The 19,162-nt window shown below is 32.9% G+C and overlaps 3 protein-coding genes across 3 annotated transcripts; 1 reads left to right on the top strand and 2 right to left on the bottom strand.

The window, feature by feature from the left end:
• Positions 1–217: 217 nt before the first annotated feature.
• Positions 218–8,306, top strand: LOC115707533 (MMS19 nucleotide excision repair protein homolog). Its single transcript, XM_030635537.2, has 20 exons — positions 218–394; positions 1,009–1,071; positions 1,146–1,200; positions 1,599–1,696; positions 1,825–1,983; positions 2,110–2,169; positions 2,547–2,735; positions 2,846–2,899; positions 3,611–3,697; positions 3,802–4,483; positions 4,801–5,180; positions 5,322–5,395; positions 5,580–5,685; positions 5,889–6,748; positions 6,947–7,022; positions 7,117–7,228; positions 7,301–7,377; positions 7,651–7,731; positions 7,869–7,948; positions 8,055–8,306. Exons 1-20 carry the CDS (start codon positions 323–325, stop codon positions 8,068–8,070), a joined length of 3,381 nt encoding a protein of 1,126 aa, XP_030491397.2. The 5' UTR covers positions 218–322; the 3' UTR covers positions 8,071–8,306.
• A 228-nt stretch (positions 8,307–8,534) lies between these two features.
• On the bottom strand, positions 8,535–12,857 carry LOC115707534 (protein PAF1 homolog). The gene is made up of 11 exons (XM_030635538.2): positions 11,410–12,857; positions 11,218–11,286; positions 10,838–10,945; positions 10,572–10,752; positions 10,409–10,482; positions 10,180–10,299; positions 9,839–9,944; positions 9,595–9,681; positions 9,321–9,461; positions 9,084–9,227; positions 8,535–8,993 (listed from the first exon to the last, which is right to left on the bottom strand). The coding sequence occupies exons 1-11, from the start codon at positions 12,342–12,344 to the stop codon at positions 8,847–8,849; spliced, it is 2,112 nt and encodes a 703-aa protein (XP_030491398.2). The 5' UTR covers positions 12,345–12,857; the 3' UTR covers positions 8,535–8,846.
• Positions 12,858–15,450: 2,593 nt separating this feature from the next.
• On the bottom strand, positions 15,451–17,645 carry LOC115706289 (histidine-containing phosphotransfer protein 4). Its single transcript, XM_030633884.2, has 6 exons — positions 17,341–17,645; positions 16,877–17,007; positions 16,688–16,756; positions 16,471–16,542; positions 15,844–15,916; positions 15,451–15,738 (listed from the first exon to the last, which is right to left on the bottom strand). Exons 1-6 carry the CDS (start codon positions 17,401–17,403, stop codon positions 15,691–15,693), a joined length of 456 nt encoding a protein of 151 aa, XP_030489744.1. The 5' UTR covers positions 17,404–17,645; the 3' UTR covers positions 15,451–15,690.
• Between the last annotated feature and the right edge of the window lie 1,517 nt (positions 17,646–19,162).

Raw genomic sequence — 19,162 nt, 5'->3', positions numbered from 1 at the left:
GCAAAATCAGTAAGAAGAGTTAAATTTTACCCATAGAAGACCAATGTAAACGCCTCTAGAATCTCTAACCGCTGCAGCAACACTACACCAACTCCCCGCAAAAAAATGAAATGATGAAAATCAAAAGGCTAAAAAAGTGATCTTATTTGGTGGCGTGTGTAGCAGATAATTTAAATAACAGGGGTCGTAAGTAAATATAAGGAATATTAGGGGCTTCTACTCAACTTCAACAAAAAGAAAAAAGCATCCAGTTCAGTCAGTCCTCTCCAATTTCTTTTGTTGAAAACGTTACTAAAACCCTACAAGTCTCTATTCGCCAACAATGGCGGAACCGAGCGACTTGACTCAGCACATTGAGTCTTACGTCGACACCTCTCGCTCCCAGAGTCAACAGGTTCACCCTCACTTTCCCTGTTCTCTATAATTTTGGGTGAACTTATGTACTAATTGTCTGTTTCTTAATAACGCATTCCTTTGTTGTGGAAGTGAGAAAAGTACTATTTGGAGTTCTGGTGACATTATAATAATTTGATTAATTGAGACGGGAGTAGAAACAAAAAGTTGTCGTTCGAGTGATAATAGTGGTTTAAATTTTGCGTGCTTAGTATTTATTTTAATTTTATTGAGGAAATAATTTGATCATAGCTATTTTTCGATGGTACTGCTTCTAATGCCGTCTTTTTTTTTCATATGTTCTGTAAGTGGTTTAGGTCAGATTCTTTCGAAAAAGATTTGTTTTTTCGTTATTATTTTATTTTATGCTGTGAACTGTAGCTTTTGTGGCATAAAGATTTGTATTTTCGTTATTATTTTACAACTGAGAATTTCTTAATATTGCATGCAACTTTAATTTGTAATATTTTGAAGCACAGATTAGTAAATAAAAAGGAATTGAGGGCTGAGACAATTGGTTTATGCGTTTTGCTACTTATCCTGGTGGTGCTTTATATATTTTACTCAATGATAAGAAAAGGGGTACTCAGTTCTATAATTTGTGTGTGACCGCAGGCAGCAAGTTTGGATTCTATCACTTCACTTGTTAAGAATGACTTCATAACTATTGAAACTCTGGTAAGAATAAATTACTATCTTATCAGGTAATATTAATTGATTTATGTTCTTATATGTGGTTTCCTGTAATTTAGGTCAGAGAGATGGAAATGTACCTGACCACTACAGATAATGTCATTCGAGCTAGAGGTAAGTTGAAGTTGAACTCACTGAAAGTTAAACAAAGATTTTGCCTTATATTTATATGGACAACACTCCTCAACCGTTACAAAGTTGGAAACATAATGGTCACATTTTGAATTGCATAATGATTCTGTTTTCACTTTAGAGTATACTTGGTGAATTTTACTTTACACTTTCAGAGTTCATTATTCTTACTGTTTTGGAAACTGCTGTTCTGTTTGTGATTCTACTTGAGTAGCGTTTATTAGTTTTTATTGGTATATCAGCATTGTACAAAATGTTCTAAAATTTATTCCTGGCCGTTAACCACTCTCTCTTTGTCTCTCTTTTTCTCTTTTTCTCAAAAGCTTTTATTTATTTTTTAATTTAGTCTGAAATCTCATAAATTGTGTTCTCATCTTTAGGCACTCTTCTTCTTGGGGAAGTACTTCGACGTCTTGCTTCAAAGCCACTAGGCAGTGCTATCATTCATAGCTTAATTGGATTCTTCACAGATAGGCTGGTGAGAGAGCACTGTTTCCCCCTATGCTCTTTGTTTTAAGTCCCTATGATGGCAAATTGTCACACAAACTACTTCATTGATTAACTTTTAGCCGTTGCTGTCAATGTATTATTTGGTAATGATATCAGGTAGATTGGAGAGCATTACGCGGGGCTCTTGTTGGGTGCTTAGCACTACTGAGGAGAAAAAGTGATGTTGGTGTAGTCTCTTCCACTGATGCAAAAGCAGTTGCTGAGGTTTTCTTAAATACCCTACAAGTGCAGTCTTTAGGTCAGCACGACAGGGAGGTAAGAATCCAAATGCAAGAATTTTAATCAAGAAGGAAAAAAAAAAAGAATTATTAGCTTTCATGTATAGCTGTTCCCCTTTTCCAAATTTTTACTGACTAAATTTAACATAAAAAATTGTTGCAGCTTTGTTTTCAGCTTCTGGAATGTGTCTTAGAATGCTATCCCAATGAGGTTGCTTCCATGGTATTCTTTCCAAACTTACTATCAAAATTAATTGCTGGATTTTTATCATTCTAACTTCAATTTTATTACTTGCTTTTGACTGATTTGTTATTTGAATGTCAATGTTTAATATCGATAATTTAAAGTTGCAAAGCTATAATTTGTGTTCTCTCACTTCATATTGCAGATAAATGCTTACATTCTTTCAAGATAATGATTTTAGGGTTTAATCTTTGTGAGCATTTTCTCTTAACTAGACACTGGTGCTGAATAGATGTCAAAAGAACATAGAATTCCCTTCTAATTCTTTTATGTTTTGCCTCCTCGTGGCATATTCACCCTTTTTCTTTTTTTTTTTCCCACTTTCAGTCTTAATCTATTTTTTTGGTGTTGTCAAGGATGAACTCCTTCTGTATGGAATCTGTGAAGCTGTTGATGGAGAGAAGGATCCTCATTGCTTATTGCTAGCCTTTCACATCATTTGTGCAGTAATTCAACTATTTCCAGATCCTAATGGGCAGCTAGCAAATTTTTCTGGAGAGCTTTTTGAAACTTTAAATAGTTACTTTCCCATTCATTTTACTCATGTATGGAAGCCTTACCTTCACTATACATACAAATTCATAATTATATTTATTGATAAAAGCTCTATGCAAGCTTTTTTTTACTTTTGGTTTGCTTTCTTAACATTATCCAGCCAAAAGGAGAGGACACTGATGTGAAAAGAGACGATCTTGCAAGGGCGCTTATGGTATGCTGTAATTGAATGTATGCTCCATTGCTATGGTGTATGGTGTATGTAGGTCTTGAACATATTTATGCTATTTGTTATGATCTTCCAATAACCAAACTTTTAGCATTCTAACAATGAAGCACTTGTAATGCCAATGATAACAATGCCATCATCGACATAAATCACTCGTATAGCCCACAGTCTAGTCTATCTCACAAATGCCAAATTTTCTTTTCTTTTCTTGTTAGTCTCTCACTTGCGTGAATTATAGATCATTCCTTAATCCTTACATGTATAGCTCGACAGAATATTTTTGCATGACCAGATTATCTTTATTTAATTGTTCTTGCTGTAGTTTCTCCCCTTTCATGTTTCCAAATATTGGGTTTCTCTTTCTGGATTCCTATTGAATTATTTTTTTTAGTATATCTTGGATGCTGGCTTAGGGAGGGATAATATATCTGAATAGGCGAGCACAATAAGAAATTTGATAGAAGTAGAAAACTGTTACTAAATGCATAGGCATCTGTGGTGAAGATGACTAATGAGTGTTTATAATCAAATGAATAAATTCTCTCTGGTACTTGAACCAAATTTACTAGATTTTAATCTTTTTTATTATTCGAGTCTCGAGTCAAGAGCACTTTCAAGCTTGCCATAAATAACAAGGGTTGTAAAAAGCACTTTTGTACTAATAACTGAGCTGTACAATGTTTTTTTGTTCCGCAGATAGCTTTCTCATCAACACCACTTCTTGAGCCATATGTCATTCCCTTGCTTCTTGAAAAACTCTCTTCTTCCCTGTCATCATCTAAGGTTGGTAATACAAAAGAGTTTATATGATTACGAAGGCAACTGAATTAATTTCGTTGCTGTAGCATATTTGTATCAAATTCCATGCTGATTCTTTATGTTTGAAGGTTGATTCTTTGAAGTATCTGAGCTATTGCTCACTGAAGTATGGAGCAGACAGGATGACCAAACATGCTGGAGCTATTTGGAGTTCAATTAAAAGTGAAATTAGTACTTCAGTAAAAGAGCCTACTGAAGCTGTTACATCAGAATCAATAAATGGTCTTGGGTTTCAGGAAAATGAAATTGCAGCCGAAGCTTTAGTGCTCCTAGGAATAGTTGTTTTGCAAAATAATGATTTATATTTAAGTTTAATTCTGGATGATGAAGACATAAGTAGCATTTTCAACATTATTACAAGTTACAGAAGATACAATGATATCCCATTGGAAGGCAAAGAAAGGCTACATGTTGTTGGTCGCATTCTATATATTACCTCAAAAACATCCATTGTTTCTTGTAATAGAGTGTTTGAAACTTTTTTTCCCCGCTTGGTGGGTATTCTCGAAGGAAATTCATCTGGGGATCACTTCCTAAATTTTGGAGCTCTATATCTCTCTGTGGAACTCCTTGCAGCATGTAGAGATTTGATTGTAGACTTTGGAGAACTTGCTTCTAACTCTTTTTCAGCTCATGAGGCATGCTGTTGCATCATTCGGAACTGTTTTGATTCACTAATTCAAATTCTCTGCCCCACCCTTGTTGCAACTGCTACTGAAGCTGTTCATGATGTGGATATTTACTTTAGAGGTAAATGGTTTGATTTCAAATACATGTTTTGTCTGGTTAAACAAGTAACTGTTTTGATTGGAAAATACATTTTAAACACATTTTGTATTTTCCTTGCCACTTTATTGAGGGGAGGGGTGAGAACTAGATTTTTTATGTTTGGGTTGGCTTGTAGAAGGTATAAATTGCACTTCGGTACTATTTTCCTTTGAATTAATGTCATGAGATGTTGAAAAGTCTGCTTCTGTAATTTCTAGTAAATTCGTTTCTTCTTTTAAGTTCTTATATTGTATATTCTCATTAACAGTATGTAAATTTTTAATAGCATTGTTTTGCAGTAAAGAGCTTGCAGATTTTGGCTACCTTTCCTGAAGGTCACTTACCAATATCAAAAAGTATATTCGAGAGTATTTTGACAACACTTGTGTCAGTTATACTCGTGGATTTCAAACAGATGTTGTTATGGAAGCTTGCTATGAAGGCATTAGTTCTCATCGGCTCTTTCATCAGTAAATCTAATGAGTCGGAGAAGGGACTGAGCTATACAAATATTGTTGTTGAAAAAATTGTTTCATCATTGTCTAATGATAAATTTACCCTGCCTTTTCCACTCAAACTGGAAGTGTTATCTGAACTTGGTGCAACTGGACAGAATCATATGCTGATGATTGTTGAAGGGTTGGAAGGGGCTATATTTGCCAACCTTGATGATTATTTTGTACGTAACTTTCCATCTAACATAGTATTTTCATTTGAAATTTTTGGAAGGGTCTGAAGTTTATGGTTTTGGTTTTTGTTCTGTTCTCATTCATTTTAGTGGTTATTTTAATTGTTCACTGAACTCACAATCTGTGTTTAGGTCCTTGGGAATAAAAGTTCTGCTGAATTAGCAATTCAACTTATGCAATGCTATTCTAAAAAGGTCATTCCGTGGTAGGTACTCAGTCTAATGTTCCAATGATATTGCCAACTTTTTAAGAATACATAATCTCCACAACCAAAATCTTACCTCACTTCATTGTGATATTTTGTGTCTTCTCACACGCATGATGTATAGTAGATTGCAGTTATAATTTATCCTCTATTATTATGAAGACTTATGTTTGAATGGTCTCAGGATCCGGGAAGTTGACGGTCTCGTGGAGGTCCTGTTGCGTTTCATCGTAAACATTTGGGAACGTGTTGAGAGCTGGATGTCCCATAGTATTCAACTCCAGGAAAAAGTGTGTAGATCTACCGTTGTCTTTTCTTTTTTCTCTAGTTATTTATAGTTCTTAAATGCTATATAGGCTAAAAAGTGTCTTTCATTTCTATTCTGCCTCTGTCTGGTTTTTATGGTTGAATTGAAAACAAAACTTCAATCAATATGCTCCAAGAAGTGGTGAAGTTAGATTTCTTTCTTTCTTTCTTTCTTTTTTTGCTTTAGGGGCTTCTTAATGCAACGACTATGGCGATGAAGGTTACTGTTGCAAGTTGTTCATGGGAACTCCAGAACACCATAATTCAGAAGGCCTATACTGTACTTGCATCGAATACATCTCTTCTACCGAAGAAATCTCCTTTGACTTTCATTCCAGTCGAACTTGAAGGGCTACAACTTACTCTGCATGCAGACAATGTTTCTGGAAAAGATGAATTATTATTATCATTATTTGCATCAGTAATTATTGCAATTCAGCCTAGAGTTGAGATTCCAAATATAAAAGAGATACTGCATTTGTTTCTGACGACACTCCTCAAGGGACATGTTTCTTCAGCTCAAGCATTAGGTTCTATAATCAATAAACTTGGTACGAAGTCATACAGAGCTGAGATGTCGAATGGTTTCATGTTAGAAGAAGCCATTGATATACTTTTGAAAACAAGATCATGGAATCCCCAAGACAGTGGTGCCTTGAGTAGTGGGAACGAAATGAGTCTTGCTGAATTATGTCTTGGTTTTGTGAACCATAGACAACTTCAAATCAATGCCATAGTTGGACTTGCGTGGGTTGGGAAAGGTTTACTGTTGCGTGGTCATGAAAAAGTAAAAGATGTTGTCATGATTCTTTTGGAGTGCATATTGCCAGAGGGGAATATTTGGGCATCAAATTTGACGCAGGATTTGCATCCCTCTGTACAGAAAAGTGCCGCAGATGCTTTTCATCTTCTTATGAGCGATTCTAAGATTTGTTTAAATAGAAAATTTCATACAATAATAAGACCGCTCTATAAGCAGCGTCTTTTTTCCATAGTGATGCCTATTCTGCAGTCATCAATAAGGAAAGCCGATTCATCAATTTCAAGGTATGCATTCATCGTTACTCACTTTAGTATTACAGTCTTGTCAGTTGATCCTTGGTGAGAGTCTTATAATGAGTAAATTAAATGTGTAAGAACTGAGGCAGAGTAGAAAGTTGAAGAGTTGGTGTTCAAAGAATTTAAACCAAAGTCTTAAAAAGGAACTTTTTATTGATTACATATTCAACTGCTCCTTCAAAACAGATCTATGCTGTTTAGGGCATCTGCCCACATCATCTCAGATACTCCTCTAATAGCTGTCTTGAGTGAAGCCAATAAGGTTAGTGAATAGTGGCAGATTGAGGACTTCAGAGTATCTAAATCTCTGTTTATAATTGATGAATTTGCAATAAAATACCATCTCGTTATTGCAGCTGATACCGATACTGCTAGAGGGACTATCTATTTTCAGTGAGGATACTCTGGATAAAGAAGAACTGTACAATCTTTTGCTAGTCTTATCTGGAATATTAACTGATAAAAAGGGTAAGGTTAAAATAGATTTAATTAGTGCCAAAGCTAATCACAGTAAGCTCACTTTTGTACGTGTTCTTGCAGGCCAAGAAGCCGTTATTGAGAATGCTACTTCTATTATAAATTGTTTGACTGGACTGATGGTGTACCCTCATATGATGGTATTTGATTTTCTTCATGGTTGTTTATTTTTTAAAAAATGGTGTGGATGTAATGCTTTACAATTTACATGTCATTGCTGAACTTGGTTTACTCATTACCCAGTTTTCTTTTAACCAGTATATTAAAATAGCATACACTGTTTGATCAGCAGCATGAAAAGTTGTTGCATGCTTGTAGTGCTTGCTTTTCTGCTATGAATATAGATCTGGATTACATCATTTTATATTTTATATGGTTTGTTTTCAAACTACGGTATTTTTTGTATTCTTCAGCTTGTACGAGAAACAGCAATTCAATGTCTCACTGCCATGTCTGAGTTGCCCCATGCAAGAATCTATCCGATGAGACCACAGGTTCGTAGGTTTCTGCCTTTCACCTTATGATAAACTTTTTGTTGGAATTGTTCAACATAAACCATTTCTTCTCTTTTTGAATCATACCTTTTATGTCTATGGTGCATGATTTTTCTTATAAATGCTACCTTATTAAGGTATTGAGGGCTTTATTGAAGGCCGCTGATGATCCAAAGAGATTTGTTCGTCAGGAAGCTGTCAGATGTCGACAAGCGTGGTCAGTTTTCGGGATCCATCCTGTGTATTTTTAATGTAGATATTTGTACTGACATTTTGGTCTTTACCATTTTTGCTTCATTTAATTATGTTGAGCCAATTAACAGGGCATCAATCGCATAGAGAACTTTCCATTTTTTCAAACGGAAAACAAAGAGCTTCACAAGGCCAGTTCAAAGCTCCAAGTTCCTCAGTCGTGATTATGCAGCTGCCAGCTTTGAAGTTTGTATATAAAGTTATATTTTATTTTAAATTATTTATTTTTTAATTCCTCTTGAGCTTTGTTGCTTGGAAGTGAAGAGAAAAATAAAACAGCTAAAATTATATGCCATTGTATTTAATTTAATTGATGTTTGAAATTTTGTTCCCAGCTAGTTTATTTTTATCCTACAATATTTCGCCATTTTTTTCCTTTCCCCATTTGGAAGTTCTTTTCTAATGTGTAAGATCATTAAAAATGTTAAAAATTTAAAGAAATTGCTTCAAGGGTCGATGATTCTAGAATATGTAACATTATTAACATAACACCAAAATCTAACTGCTGATTTTCAATGATAACACGAGAGAAACAAGGAACAAATATAGCATTTGCTGAAAACTCACTACTTTCTCTCAACACTAGAAGAAGTCGCTTTGTACAATATATCACTATATCCTTTCTTCCCTTTTTTTTATGGCATGGTAATGTGTAAACCTACAAATAACAAATTGCCTGCCTACAGCTAGAAAGAAACAACATATTTGGTATATAGGAAGATGGGAGTAAAGTACAAATATGGCATTTATGACTCGCTTTCAAAGATTTTGGCGTTGGAGAATCGCCCAGAACACAGTAACTATGCTACAAAAATTGAGAAACTTGGTCCAAGAGAAGACAGCTTAATTTGTATCAAAAATATTTATTCAGACAAATAATCTTCAGCACCACTATAATCGTCAACGTCTTCATGTCGACCCATTTTATGTGGTCTTTCAAGACCGTCTTCAACATCAGACCCGCCTCCTCTTTTCAAATTCGAAAGACTTCCCCTTGAATTTGAATAAACCTAAAACAAGAAAAAAAAAAACCATATCAAGTCAACTGAATCCCACTCTACCAGTTAAAGCTAAAACATCAAGTAGATTTAGGGCCGTACCTCTGGTTCTTTCAATTCTATAACAGAAGTAGTTGGTCTCTTCCTTACAGTTACTCTAGAAGGTGCAGGGAAATGTTCGATCTCATCATTAGATCTTCCTTCTTTAGCCCTCTTCTTCCTTAGAACAATCTTTGTGGGAAGAGGCTGCAAAAAATGGACTGTGTAAAGACACAATACAGTTGCATGTGTAAACCCACTAAATTAAGGTAAGAAAAAATCCTGGTTCAAACTGAATACCAAATAGCGTGCTTCTGTTTCATCAAACGAAACAACATATGTTGTGGGGTCATCTGCATCATCACCACGTACATCCCAGTGGTATTCACGAACCCAAGAAAATGTAACATCTTCAGTTTCATCATGAATATCCTTCGACAACTGCCAGCACATAAAGTAGATGAATAAATATGAATGAAAAGATAAAACAAGAGCTATGGAAGTTGCTTCAAAGCATGAAAGGTCGGTTTGCCAAAACTAAAATACTACTGCTACGCAAAATGATTATCTTTACCTCATCTGGAGCAGGGACCATGTAAGCCAAAAACTTCTCCGGGTTCCCTGGATCTGAGCCTGTCACCTTGTAACTTTTTAAGATGGCCTGAATAATAAATCATGATCAATAATGAATAAGAATCAGCATTTTTCAGATTGTTAATAGAACTTCAGAAAAACTTACTGAAGAAAAATTGGTTTACCATACAAAATCACAATTGAGCTGTAATTTCCTTGCATGTCGTTATAACTAGCCAAATTACCTGTGATTCGTGAGCATCACGTGTAGAATGATCAAACTTGCTGAAGATCTCTGAATCGCCTGTAGGAGCATTATCGAATGCCACAAAGACGAATTGATCGTCGTATCTACAATAGTAACAATAAAAAGAATCAAACCAAATGAAATCATCAACACTTAATACTAGCCATCAAATCCAATTCTGTTTAAATAGTTATCAATTAAATGTCTTCATAACTAGCAGCATCAATTACTGTAACTGGTTCTGTTGCCGTGCTGGGCCAGACAATTACTTGCATGAGAACCTATCCAATGAAGTTCATTAACTAACTAATTATTGTAAGTGCCAGAAAAGTTCAGTACCTTTCAAAATCAGGCAACAGAGGCAAAACCTCAACAGGATACAAGTTCTTATTGGTAGCATGAACAGGGCGTGACTTGCATGCCTCAAAAGAGGCCTCAATTTCCTTAATTTGTCGATCCCTGAAAAGTGACTCACAACGTTAATAAAACGAGTGCAAGATTTTTGGCTGGTGTTAATTTTATCTTAAGAAATTAACTATTGACATTAGCAATATAAGAGCAAGCAAACCTGTCATTGAGATTCTCCAAAAGGTTGCGGCCTTTCATTTCTCGCAGTTCTTTTGCTTGTTTTTCAGTTAGAGACTGCATGTGTGAGCAATATGAGTCATGACATATGTGTAATAAAATTCTTTCAGAAAGTTAACAGACAAAAGTTTTAAGAAATAGTGCACCTGTTTTGCCGATTCCATGCTCAGAGGAGATATATATTGAGTCTTGACCAGCCAGGCAACTCCTTTATCAGTAGGCCTATCTTTCCTTTTAATTCCATCTTTTTTCACAGGGGTTGCTGCTTCATCATCACGCAACAATTCCTCATCTTCTGGATCAAGGGGTGGTCTAACACTGGGAGGACTAATCAATCCAATAAAATACAAAATCAGATTTGTCACCCCTAACTCCTGAAGGCTTATTAATTCAAAGTTGTTAAGAATTATACTTGTATACACTGAGGTCAAGTAGGTCAAGAGGGATCCCAAGATCTGGCTCGACAAAAAGCTTAGGCTTGTATGTTTTTTCCAACGACGTTATGGTGTACCTTGAATATCTGCAAAACAAAATGAATATATAAGTTCACGCGAACATAAATATTGTCACATTGCACCAACTAGGTTGAGATCTTCAAGTGAGAAAAAGCATTTATACATGTTGAGATAGATTTCACTTCACATGCTGACATCTATATTCTACACCACGAAAGAAACTTCTATCACGAATTCCTTCACTTGCCTTTTGGCAAGTGATGCATTAAGAACTCAAGCTACTCAATTTATCAATTGCAGGCATGCCCAAATTATGTTATAAGATAGAACCACATACTGATCTTTTTCTGTCCTCATAGACATGAGCTTCGGTTGTGCACTTGGGTCTGGAAGTTCATTCCGGAACCTTCAAGGACCAAAAATGTTACGTTTAATTAAATACATGTTAGACTAGAAGATAAAAAAGAACATAAACAACGAATAAGGAAGGGAAAAAATCGATGGTGTTAGTCCTTGTGAGCATACTCACTTCAGCTTGCATAAAAATGTCGTTGGCTTCTTTAGCCTATTCTCAATCCTTTCATTGCTTAAGAATGAAGTACCCCTTCTGTCTCCCATTCGTGATCCTGCAATTGAACCATGACCCTTGGCGGAAGACAAAATTTGAGTTTTTTGCAAAACTGAGTGTTGTGACTCCTTCAATTGCTGTCTGTGCTTCTCTTCTTGTTTAATCTTCTCATATTCTTTCCTTTTCCTCAACCTCCTCTCTTCTTCTGTTTCCACTCTCCCTGAAGGCCCATTTGCTTTCTTTACTGGCACTGAAGGAACAGGAAATTTCTGTTGTTTATGAGGAACACCGTGATTCGATAGACCATGTTCTCGCCTCCCGGACGCTGATACCTCCTTGTGAACCCCTCTATCTGGACCATTCTCTTTGCTCTGAGTTGGTGGAGGAGGAGGTGGTGGTGAGCTTGGAGGCGGAGGTGGAGATGATGGTGGTGGAGGAGGGGGCGGTGGCTGTTGATTGTTGAACTGAGAAAACTGTGAAGAAGGGTAGTACGCAGGAGGTTGCGGAGGCTGTAAGTTCATCGAATTTTGAGAAGCTGGTGGCGGCGGTGGTGGAGGATACGAGGAATCCGGCGGAGGAGGAGGAGGTGGATAGGCGTACTGCTGGTGAGGGGGTGGTGGAGGAGCAGGGTGTTGGCTTCTTGGAGCACCATAATGTTGTGATGAAGTTGAAGGTCCGAACCCACTGTTCTGAAAATAAGACGGGGCTGATGGAACAGACCCATCACCACCATTGCCACCGGCAGCAGTACCACTGTAATTCCAAGCTGGGTTATACTGATTTACGCGCTGTTGAGATGATGAAGGAGGAGGTAGTGGCGCTGCTGCTGGTGGAGGGTTCTGGTTCGACGGCGGACCGAAAGACGATTGCGTAGGGAAAGGCCTGTAAGAGGCCATATTGGATCCTCTAACCACACTCAAATAAAAAGAAAAAAAGAAAATTAGACAATTTTCCAATTCGCCAAATCGTAAACAAACCCTAGCAGGGATAAAATCCGGTAGTTTATACACCTCAGTCAAAAGAATTCCAGAAAGTTGCAAACCCAAAACAGCTTTATTTGAATTAATGTGAAGAACAGATCAACCAGTTATATCGAAAACAAATCTAATACATTGCGAAAACCTTAGGAGGAACAGTAGTACCAAAATCAAATAGGAATTAGGAAATTCAGCTGGGAAAAAAAATATAATAAGAAATGAACAAACAATATCCCAAAGAGGGAAATGATTTTGAGTGAGGAGGGAAGCGAAATTTAGAACCCGTAAAGTTGCAGAAACCCTAGCTGGTTAGAGAGAGAGGGAAGGGAGTATTAGCAATGATGAGCGGAAGAAGGGAGATGATCGGAGACAACTCAACTCAACAAGCTAAGCAAAGCAAAGAGGAACAATAATATTTTTTATTGTTAAGTTTATGTCATACGACATCGAACTCTGTGTCGTTTTCTTGTTATTTATTTTTAAAAAAATTAATTTTACCTCTATTGACTTTGACCAATGTGACGTATTTTAATGATATTTTTCCCATGTCACCTCTTCAATTTACCGTATACGTATACTTTTTTACAAAAAAAAAATTAAATATAGAATTTGGGAAAAAAATGATTACTTTTTTTTTTTTTAAGTTTTTTTTTTCTTTTTTTGAAATTAAACTTTTATTAACTACAATTAGAACTTAATACATTAATTAAAAAAAAAAATCACTAATTCATCATTCACTCTGAATATATACATGAATAACTTTAAGCTTTAATTAATGGCTATACCACAAACATAAAATGCTTAAGGAAAACTAGAAAGTAAATTCGCAAAATCATCTAATAAAAAACGTAGTTCATTACAAATTTTCTTTTTATAATTGCAAGTTCTTCCATTTGTGCACAGCCAGCCCATAGGTTTTGCAAAATGGGCTGCTGCACAGGCCCCAAAAAATAAAAGGTCCATTTTTTTTTTACATTTAAGTCCAATTTATTATTTTTAATGTGGAAATTACACATGTTATAGTTTTTTATAGTGCAAAAATGTATATTTTTCAGAAAACTTACATTAAAAGAAAAAAAAAATATGGAGAACACAATTAGAGTAACAAGTTACCTATCCCATATTTCTGAACTTTTTTGAATTTTTTCCATAGAGTAACTTTTTTTTTAAGTGGCTATATTTTTGTAACATTTGGCCATAAAACCCATAAAAATGAAAATTCCATTTCATTTATACGTACACCGAAATTTTCAAAATCTTCCAAATTTTAAAAATTCTCCACCATTTATAATTTGCACTTTTTTTGGGGGCCAATTTTAAAATTAAAACAAGTCTCCAAAATATGTAAGAGGGACTGAATTTGTAGTGTTTTGAGGTAGTATCTTCTAAACCATTTCTAGACTTTTTTTAGGGGACATTCCAAACAGTTCATTAGCAATCATTTCAAAGTGAAATTAGTAAAGTCAAGAAAGAAAAAGAAAAAGTATCAGACTTGTTTATGTTTAGTGAATATATTCTCACTTGGAAAAAGAAAAACACAAGAAGAAAATCCTTAAAAAACAAAAGTTGAAAATGTTGAACAAGGAACATCCATGATTGCCCCTTATTCAAGAATTAATTGATGAAAATATACTAATCATTTAAGTTGCTAAGCCTGAGAGTACGACAGTATGTCCATAAAAAATTCCATCCATAATTCACAGATAATATCTAAATTAAGATGTGCTTCCATCAGAATTATAAACTTTAGACTCGAATACAAGGTTTTTGCCCAAATGAATGACGGGCTTCAAATAATATCTTCGGCCCATTTTATAATATACGGATTTTTGGAAGGAAAATTTACATTATATATTTTTTTACAAAAGTACAGTATTTTTTACTTTTTTACTGTATTTTTTTATAAGTTTCATACTGCAGTATATTGTGTTAAATTTTCACTGGTGTTCTACTAGTGTTTTTTAGTTGTTCCACTGTTGTTTTGAGTTGTTCTGGTCTGTGTTCTATAAAAACACGGTATTTTTGAAAACTTTTAGTGTGACAGTATTTTTATAAAAAGTAACTAAAATTTTAGTATTTTTGTAAGTTTTCCTTTTTTTTTTTTTGAAAGCCAACAATTCAATTTTGGTATTAATAAAAGAGGCAATAAAATTTTCTTGATTTTGTAAAAAGATGCGAAATTAACATATGATTGTATGCATTTTTTTTTGTTCTAGATGAAAAAGAAATTCAAGAAAATTTATACATTGCCAATTTATATGTGTTTATCAATAATTATTTTAAAAATACAACATGATTTCTAACTACCAAAGATATACATATTTATAATTTAGTTTGCATTTCATTATTAGAAAGCACACCAATAGACCATCGTTCTTTAATACTGTATATTAACATTAATATATAACAGAACTTATATATGTATATTTTAACTGAAAATATCGAAACCTAACTACGTACAAGTTACAAGTTTTCATCATATATATTACGACACACGGAAAGTACCTCAAATTTTGATATATATTATTTGTCAGTGAACAAGTAAAACTGTACATAAATTAAATCTATATAACATGCATATATACTTTACTTAATATGTATAGATATCTTGAGACGTACTGGCTTTAGCTCAACGAACCAACAATTTTATTTAAGACAAACAATTTCAGAATATATTAATCTAATTGCATGCATAAAATTAAGGGCCGTATATATACCATAGTTTGATGAATTTTTTCTTCATAGGTTTGCATGCGAAACAAAAGGAGTATGTCTCTGTACTTTATAAATGAATAGTGGTATTTCTAGCTAATTTATAATAATTAATTATATAGTAGTGGATATTTGTATATTAAGCACCACTACTTATATAGCAATTATTAAACAAAAATAATACAGATCGATCACAGATAGTTTTGGGCCTAATAATAACATCCTATTATAAATATATAGATGCGCGCGCGGGTAGTTAAAGAAACATATAAATTCAACAAAGAAATAATTAATATATATGGTGCATGCTAAATGAGAGTGAACTTTCCATTAGATTGATTTTGCATGTGTTGACTTTCCAAAAAAGTACATCATTTGATTGATATTAACCTAAAAACTATATCCTACTATATTATTATACGCCAGGCCACTACTATAACGGCGTTTACATATCGATCGGTACATATATATATATGTGTGTGTGGCTTCTAATTAAGATTCAAGCAGTCTCTTGCTTTTTATTACCCAAAAAAATATAGCACCATCCATCATATTACTTGGAGCGGCATGCAGCCTGACCATGTCCAACTTGTCTTTTCATCTGAATAATTTATATTTAAGTAATTAAATAAAAGTAATTATAAGAAAATTAATGAAAATATAATCAATGGGTAATAATGCATGCGCGCTTAATTATTATTCTCACCTGAAAAAATGTTTCAAGCTTCTTTTTCAACAGAGCATACTCTCTCTTCAGCTGTTGAAATGTCCTGATGCATCTGCATTATAATGTGATATTAATAACGCGCACTAATATTAATTCGCAAGAGTTAACATCTTAATTTGCATATATAGAGAATTCATATTAATAAATTTACCAACCTTTTTCCTGTTACTTTTTTTGGATATTTATATATATATAGATGTAGAGTTTGATAGGAAATATTTAAAGTGCATATAAATAATAATTGTATAAAACACTCAAATTACACACATTTTTTACACGTCTTTATATATATATACACCCATTACAATATTTTACTTTTATTATTTTATTTTTCTCCTTTTTCTCTCTATATAAAATTACTCTGTACTATATATCCTTTTTGAGAGAATATATAGTATAACTCTCTTGAAAACTTGTACTATATAGTACTTGACTTATAATGTTCAAGCGGCCCCCAAACCCCGAAGTGTTAATGTTAACTCTAGCTAGGCTATTTATTACGTATATTTAAATAATTATAAAAATATAATATATTCTCTTCCATATATATATATGCTGTGAAGATGAAAGAATGAAGTGAAGTGGAGTGGAGTACTGGAGGATTACCCTTCTCCATTTGCTGTCCTACAATATTCCCTAAACTGAGTGCACTCTGCTTTAACCTTTTTGGCTCCAATGCTGCAATGCAATAAACCAATAAAAAATTAAAGACCTGGTTTCTGATTAAAGCTTGTCGTTTAAAATCACCACCGAATATACTAATTAACCATATATTTATTTAAATAATAACATAAACAAATTAATTAATTAATTAATTAATTACCTTGTGCTACTTCCCTTCAGTTGGTGCATATAGTTGTCTAACTTATTGAAATCCAGAGGACTTTTCTCTCTGTATCCATAATTAATAAATGATGATATCAAACATAAATCTTTTAATTAGATTATTAATGATGAATATATTTATATATAATAGTTAATTATAATTAAGGAATTAAGTAGTAGTACTGACAGTGCCTGGTCGAGGTTATAGATGAGTCTAGATGAATCTCGGTAGTATAATGTAGCAACTTCCTCTACAAAGTTAGGATTAGCATCATCTTGCAACTCCTCCAATTGGATGAATTGTTCATCTAGAAACCCCTGATTAAAATCATTATATATATATTAAAAAAAATTATATAATAAATGGGGAGTAAAGAAATATAATAATCATGGCATGCATATGCATGCATTCCTATTAGAGCACGTAGTTATGCATTAATTAATTTCTTGCTTATATATATTGATAACTAATGATAAATATTATATCCTTTATATCCATGAACTAATTCCATTCCATTCATGTATACACATAGAGAAAGAGAGAGAAGAGAGAATACCAGATATATAAATATAGATGTATATATATAAAATATGTATAAATATGATCATATGTACATAAGTGTGAAAAAAAAAAATAGGCGCGCAATTTACCTGATCAAAGAGAGATTGCCTCATTGCGGCAATCTGCCTGCGCATCTGATTATTTCTATCCATTATGTATAATATATATGAATCTGAAGAGATGAGAAAGGGAGAAATATATGTAGAAAGAGAGAGATGGAATTAATTTAGAGTTAAAGTGAATTATATGAAAAATGAGGAAGGGGTGAGGAGGCTATATATAATGGAAAGAGTAGAGAGAGAAAGAGAAGAGGTATATAAGATGGTTGCCTTGTGGGCGTAAAGCAGTACGTGTTACCAAAAGTTTGTATATTAATATTTTATGAATTTTGTGTAGTGTGTGTGAGCATGCAATATTATTATTATTATTATTATTATTATTATTATTATTATTATGTTAAATACCATTTTTAGTTTTTGTGTTTTGCAAAAGTTATATTTAATTGGACTTTCTGTTTTGTTAAATGACAAAGTAAATCTTGTATTTTTTTATAATTGTATAAATAAGGGTCTGAACTGATTTTTTTGTCAAAATAAAACTTAATAATAATCTTTTCTAGTGATGTTATGATAAAACTAGTTATATTTTTTTTTTTGTATCTGTTCGTGTTAAAAATTATCTTAAAGTTCGTTATATTAAAAAATAAAATTATTAAAAATTGAACTCAGGGTCCTATTTGTACAATTTTTAAAAATATAAAATCTATTTTGTTAAATTCATTTAACAAAAGAAAAAATCCAATTAATAACTTTTACAAAATACCTTATTATTATTTTTCTAATATAACATATCAATTAAGATTTTTTTTTTTTTTTGCCTAATTTGTATATATAAAGACATCCGGTACACAAACTTGATTGTACATCGTATCAAGTATATATAAATCTATAATACTATATATTATTAGATTTGTTCTATGTCCATCTTCTTTGCATCAACGCAACCGAAAGGGAGATTCATCAGTTATGGATCTCTCTCTCTTCAAAGTCTTCTTTTTATTATATATATATATATATGTCATCTTTCAATTAAAATAATTATTTATTCCTTAATTAGTGTGAATGTATATTAATTCTCTATGTGATCTATACAATATTAATCAAAAATTAAAATATAGAAAGCCTAGCTATTTGTTATAAGATCATATAATAATTAGCTACCGAATCATATATTTATATTGATTATAAGTTTACTTCAAGGAAATCCTTTTATTACTATGTACTATCTCTTCACATTAATTGATGATTTTTATTTATTAAATGGATCTTTTCTTTTAAGAAAAAAAACGTTATATATAATAAATTACATTTTTTTTTTACAATACACAGCTCAATATATATATATTAAAGGCACAAAGAATAATACATAGTAATAAAATTTTTATTGTAATCTTTGTTTTTAGAGAAGTTTTTCAACATATATAATTGATATAATTATATATATATCGAATTATCGATCATATATACTATATAGTATCGCCAGTGACCGTTGGCTATACGAAAGGTTGGTTCCATTCCATGTTCATCAAATTGAAAGAAGGAGAATATGAATATATATGTGTTATATATTAGGAGTATATATATAGTAGTGTCATGATATTCATAAAATAAAAGTACGGGTCCTACACCTCTCTCGCTCTATATATATATAATTTATTAATCATATTGCATGCATGCAATGTTAATTAACAATCTATTATTCGTTTCCGTACAATTTTTATATCATATAACGCATGAATTAGAAAAAGTAATCTCACAATTTCTTGATAATTACTTGTCAATCAAAATAAATATTATATATATATGTTTTCCTGCTAACAGTTACCTATATATAGTTATAATAGTTTATATA

Source organism: Cannabis sativa, chromosome 1 (genome assembly GCF_029168945.1).
Source record: "Cannabis sativa cultivar Pink pepper isolate KNU-18-1 chromosome 1, ASM2916894v1, whole genome shotgun sequence".
Taxonomy (NCBI): domain Eukaryota; kingdom Viridiplantae; phylum Streptophyta; class Magnoliopsida; order Rosales; family Cannabaceae; genus Cannabis; species Cannabis sativa.
Note: the sequence above shows the minus strand (reverse complement) of the source record. Positions and strands in the feature narration are given on the sequence as shown.

Coding starts and splice junctions, on each gene's coding strand:
- LOC115707534 (XM_030635538.2), bottom strand. CDS start 12,344: ATGGCCTCTTACAGGCCTTTCCCTACGCAATCGTCTTTCGGTCCGCCG. Junction 11,287..11,409: donor ACATTTTTATGCAAGCTGAA/GTGAGTATGCTC, acceptor TGGTCCTTGAAG/GTTCCGGAATGAACTTCCAG. Junction 10,300..10,408: donor TTGGAGAATCTCAATGACAG/GTTTGCTTGCTC, acceptor GTCACTTTTCAG/GGATCGACAAATTAAGGAAA.
- LOC115706289 (XM_030633884.2), bottom strand. CDS start 17,403: ATGGATAGAAATAATCAGATGCGCAGGCAGATTGCCGCAATGAGGCAA. Junction 17,008..17,340: donor GGCAATCTCTCTTTGATCAG/GTAAATTGCGCG, acceptor GATTTTAATCAG/GGGTTTCTAGATGAACAATT. Junction 16,543..16,687: donor CTGAAGGGAAGTAGCACAAG/GTAATTAATTAA, acceptor ATTGCATTGCAG/CATTGGAGCCAAAAAGGTTA.
- LOC115707533 (XM_030635537.2), top strand. CDS start 323: ATGGCGGAACCGAGCGACTTGACTCAGCACATTGAGTCTTACGTCGAC. Junction 2,170..2,546: donor CCAATGAGGTTGCTTCCATG/GTATTCTTTCCA, acceptor GGTGTTGTCAAG/GATGAACTCCTTCTGTATGG. Junction 3,698..3,801: donor CTTCCCTGTCATCATCTAAG/GTTGGTAATACA, acceptor TTATGTTTGAAG/GTTGATTCTTTGAAGTATCT.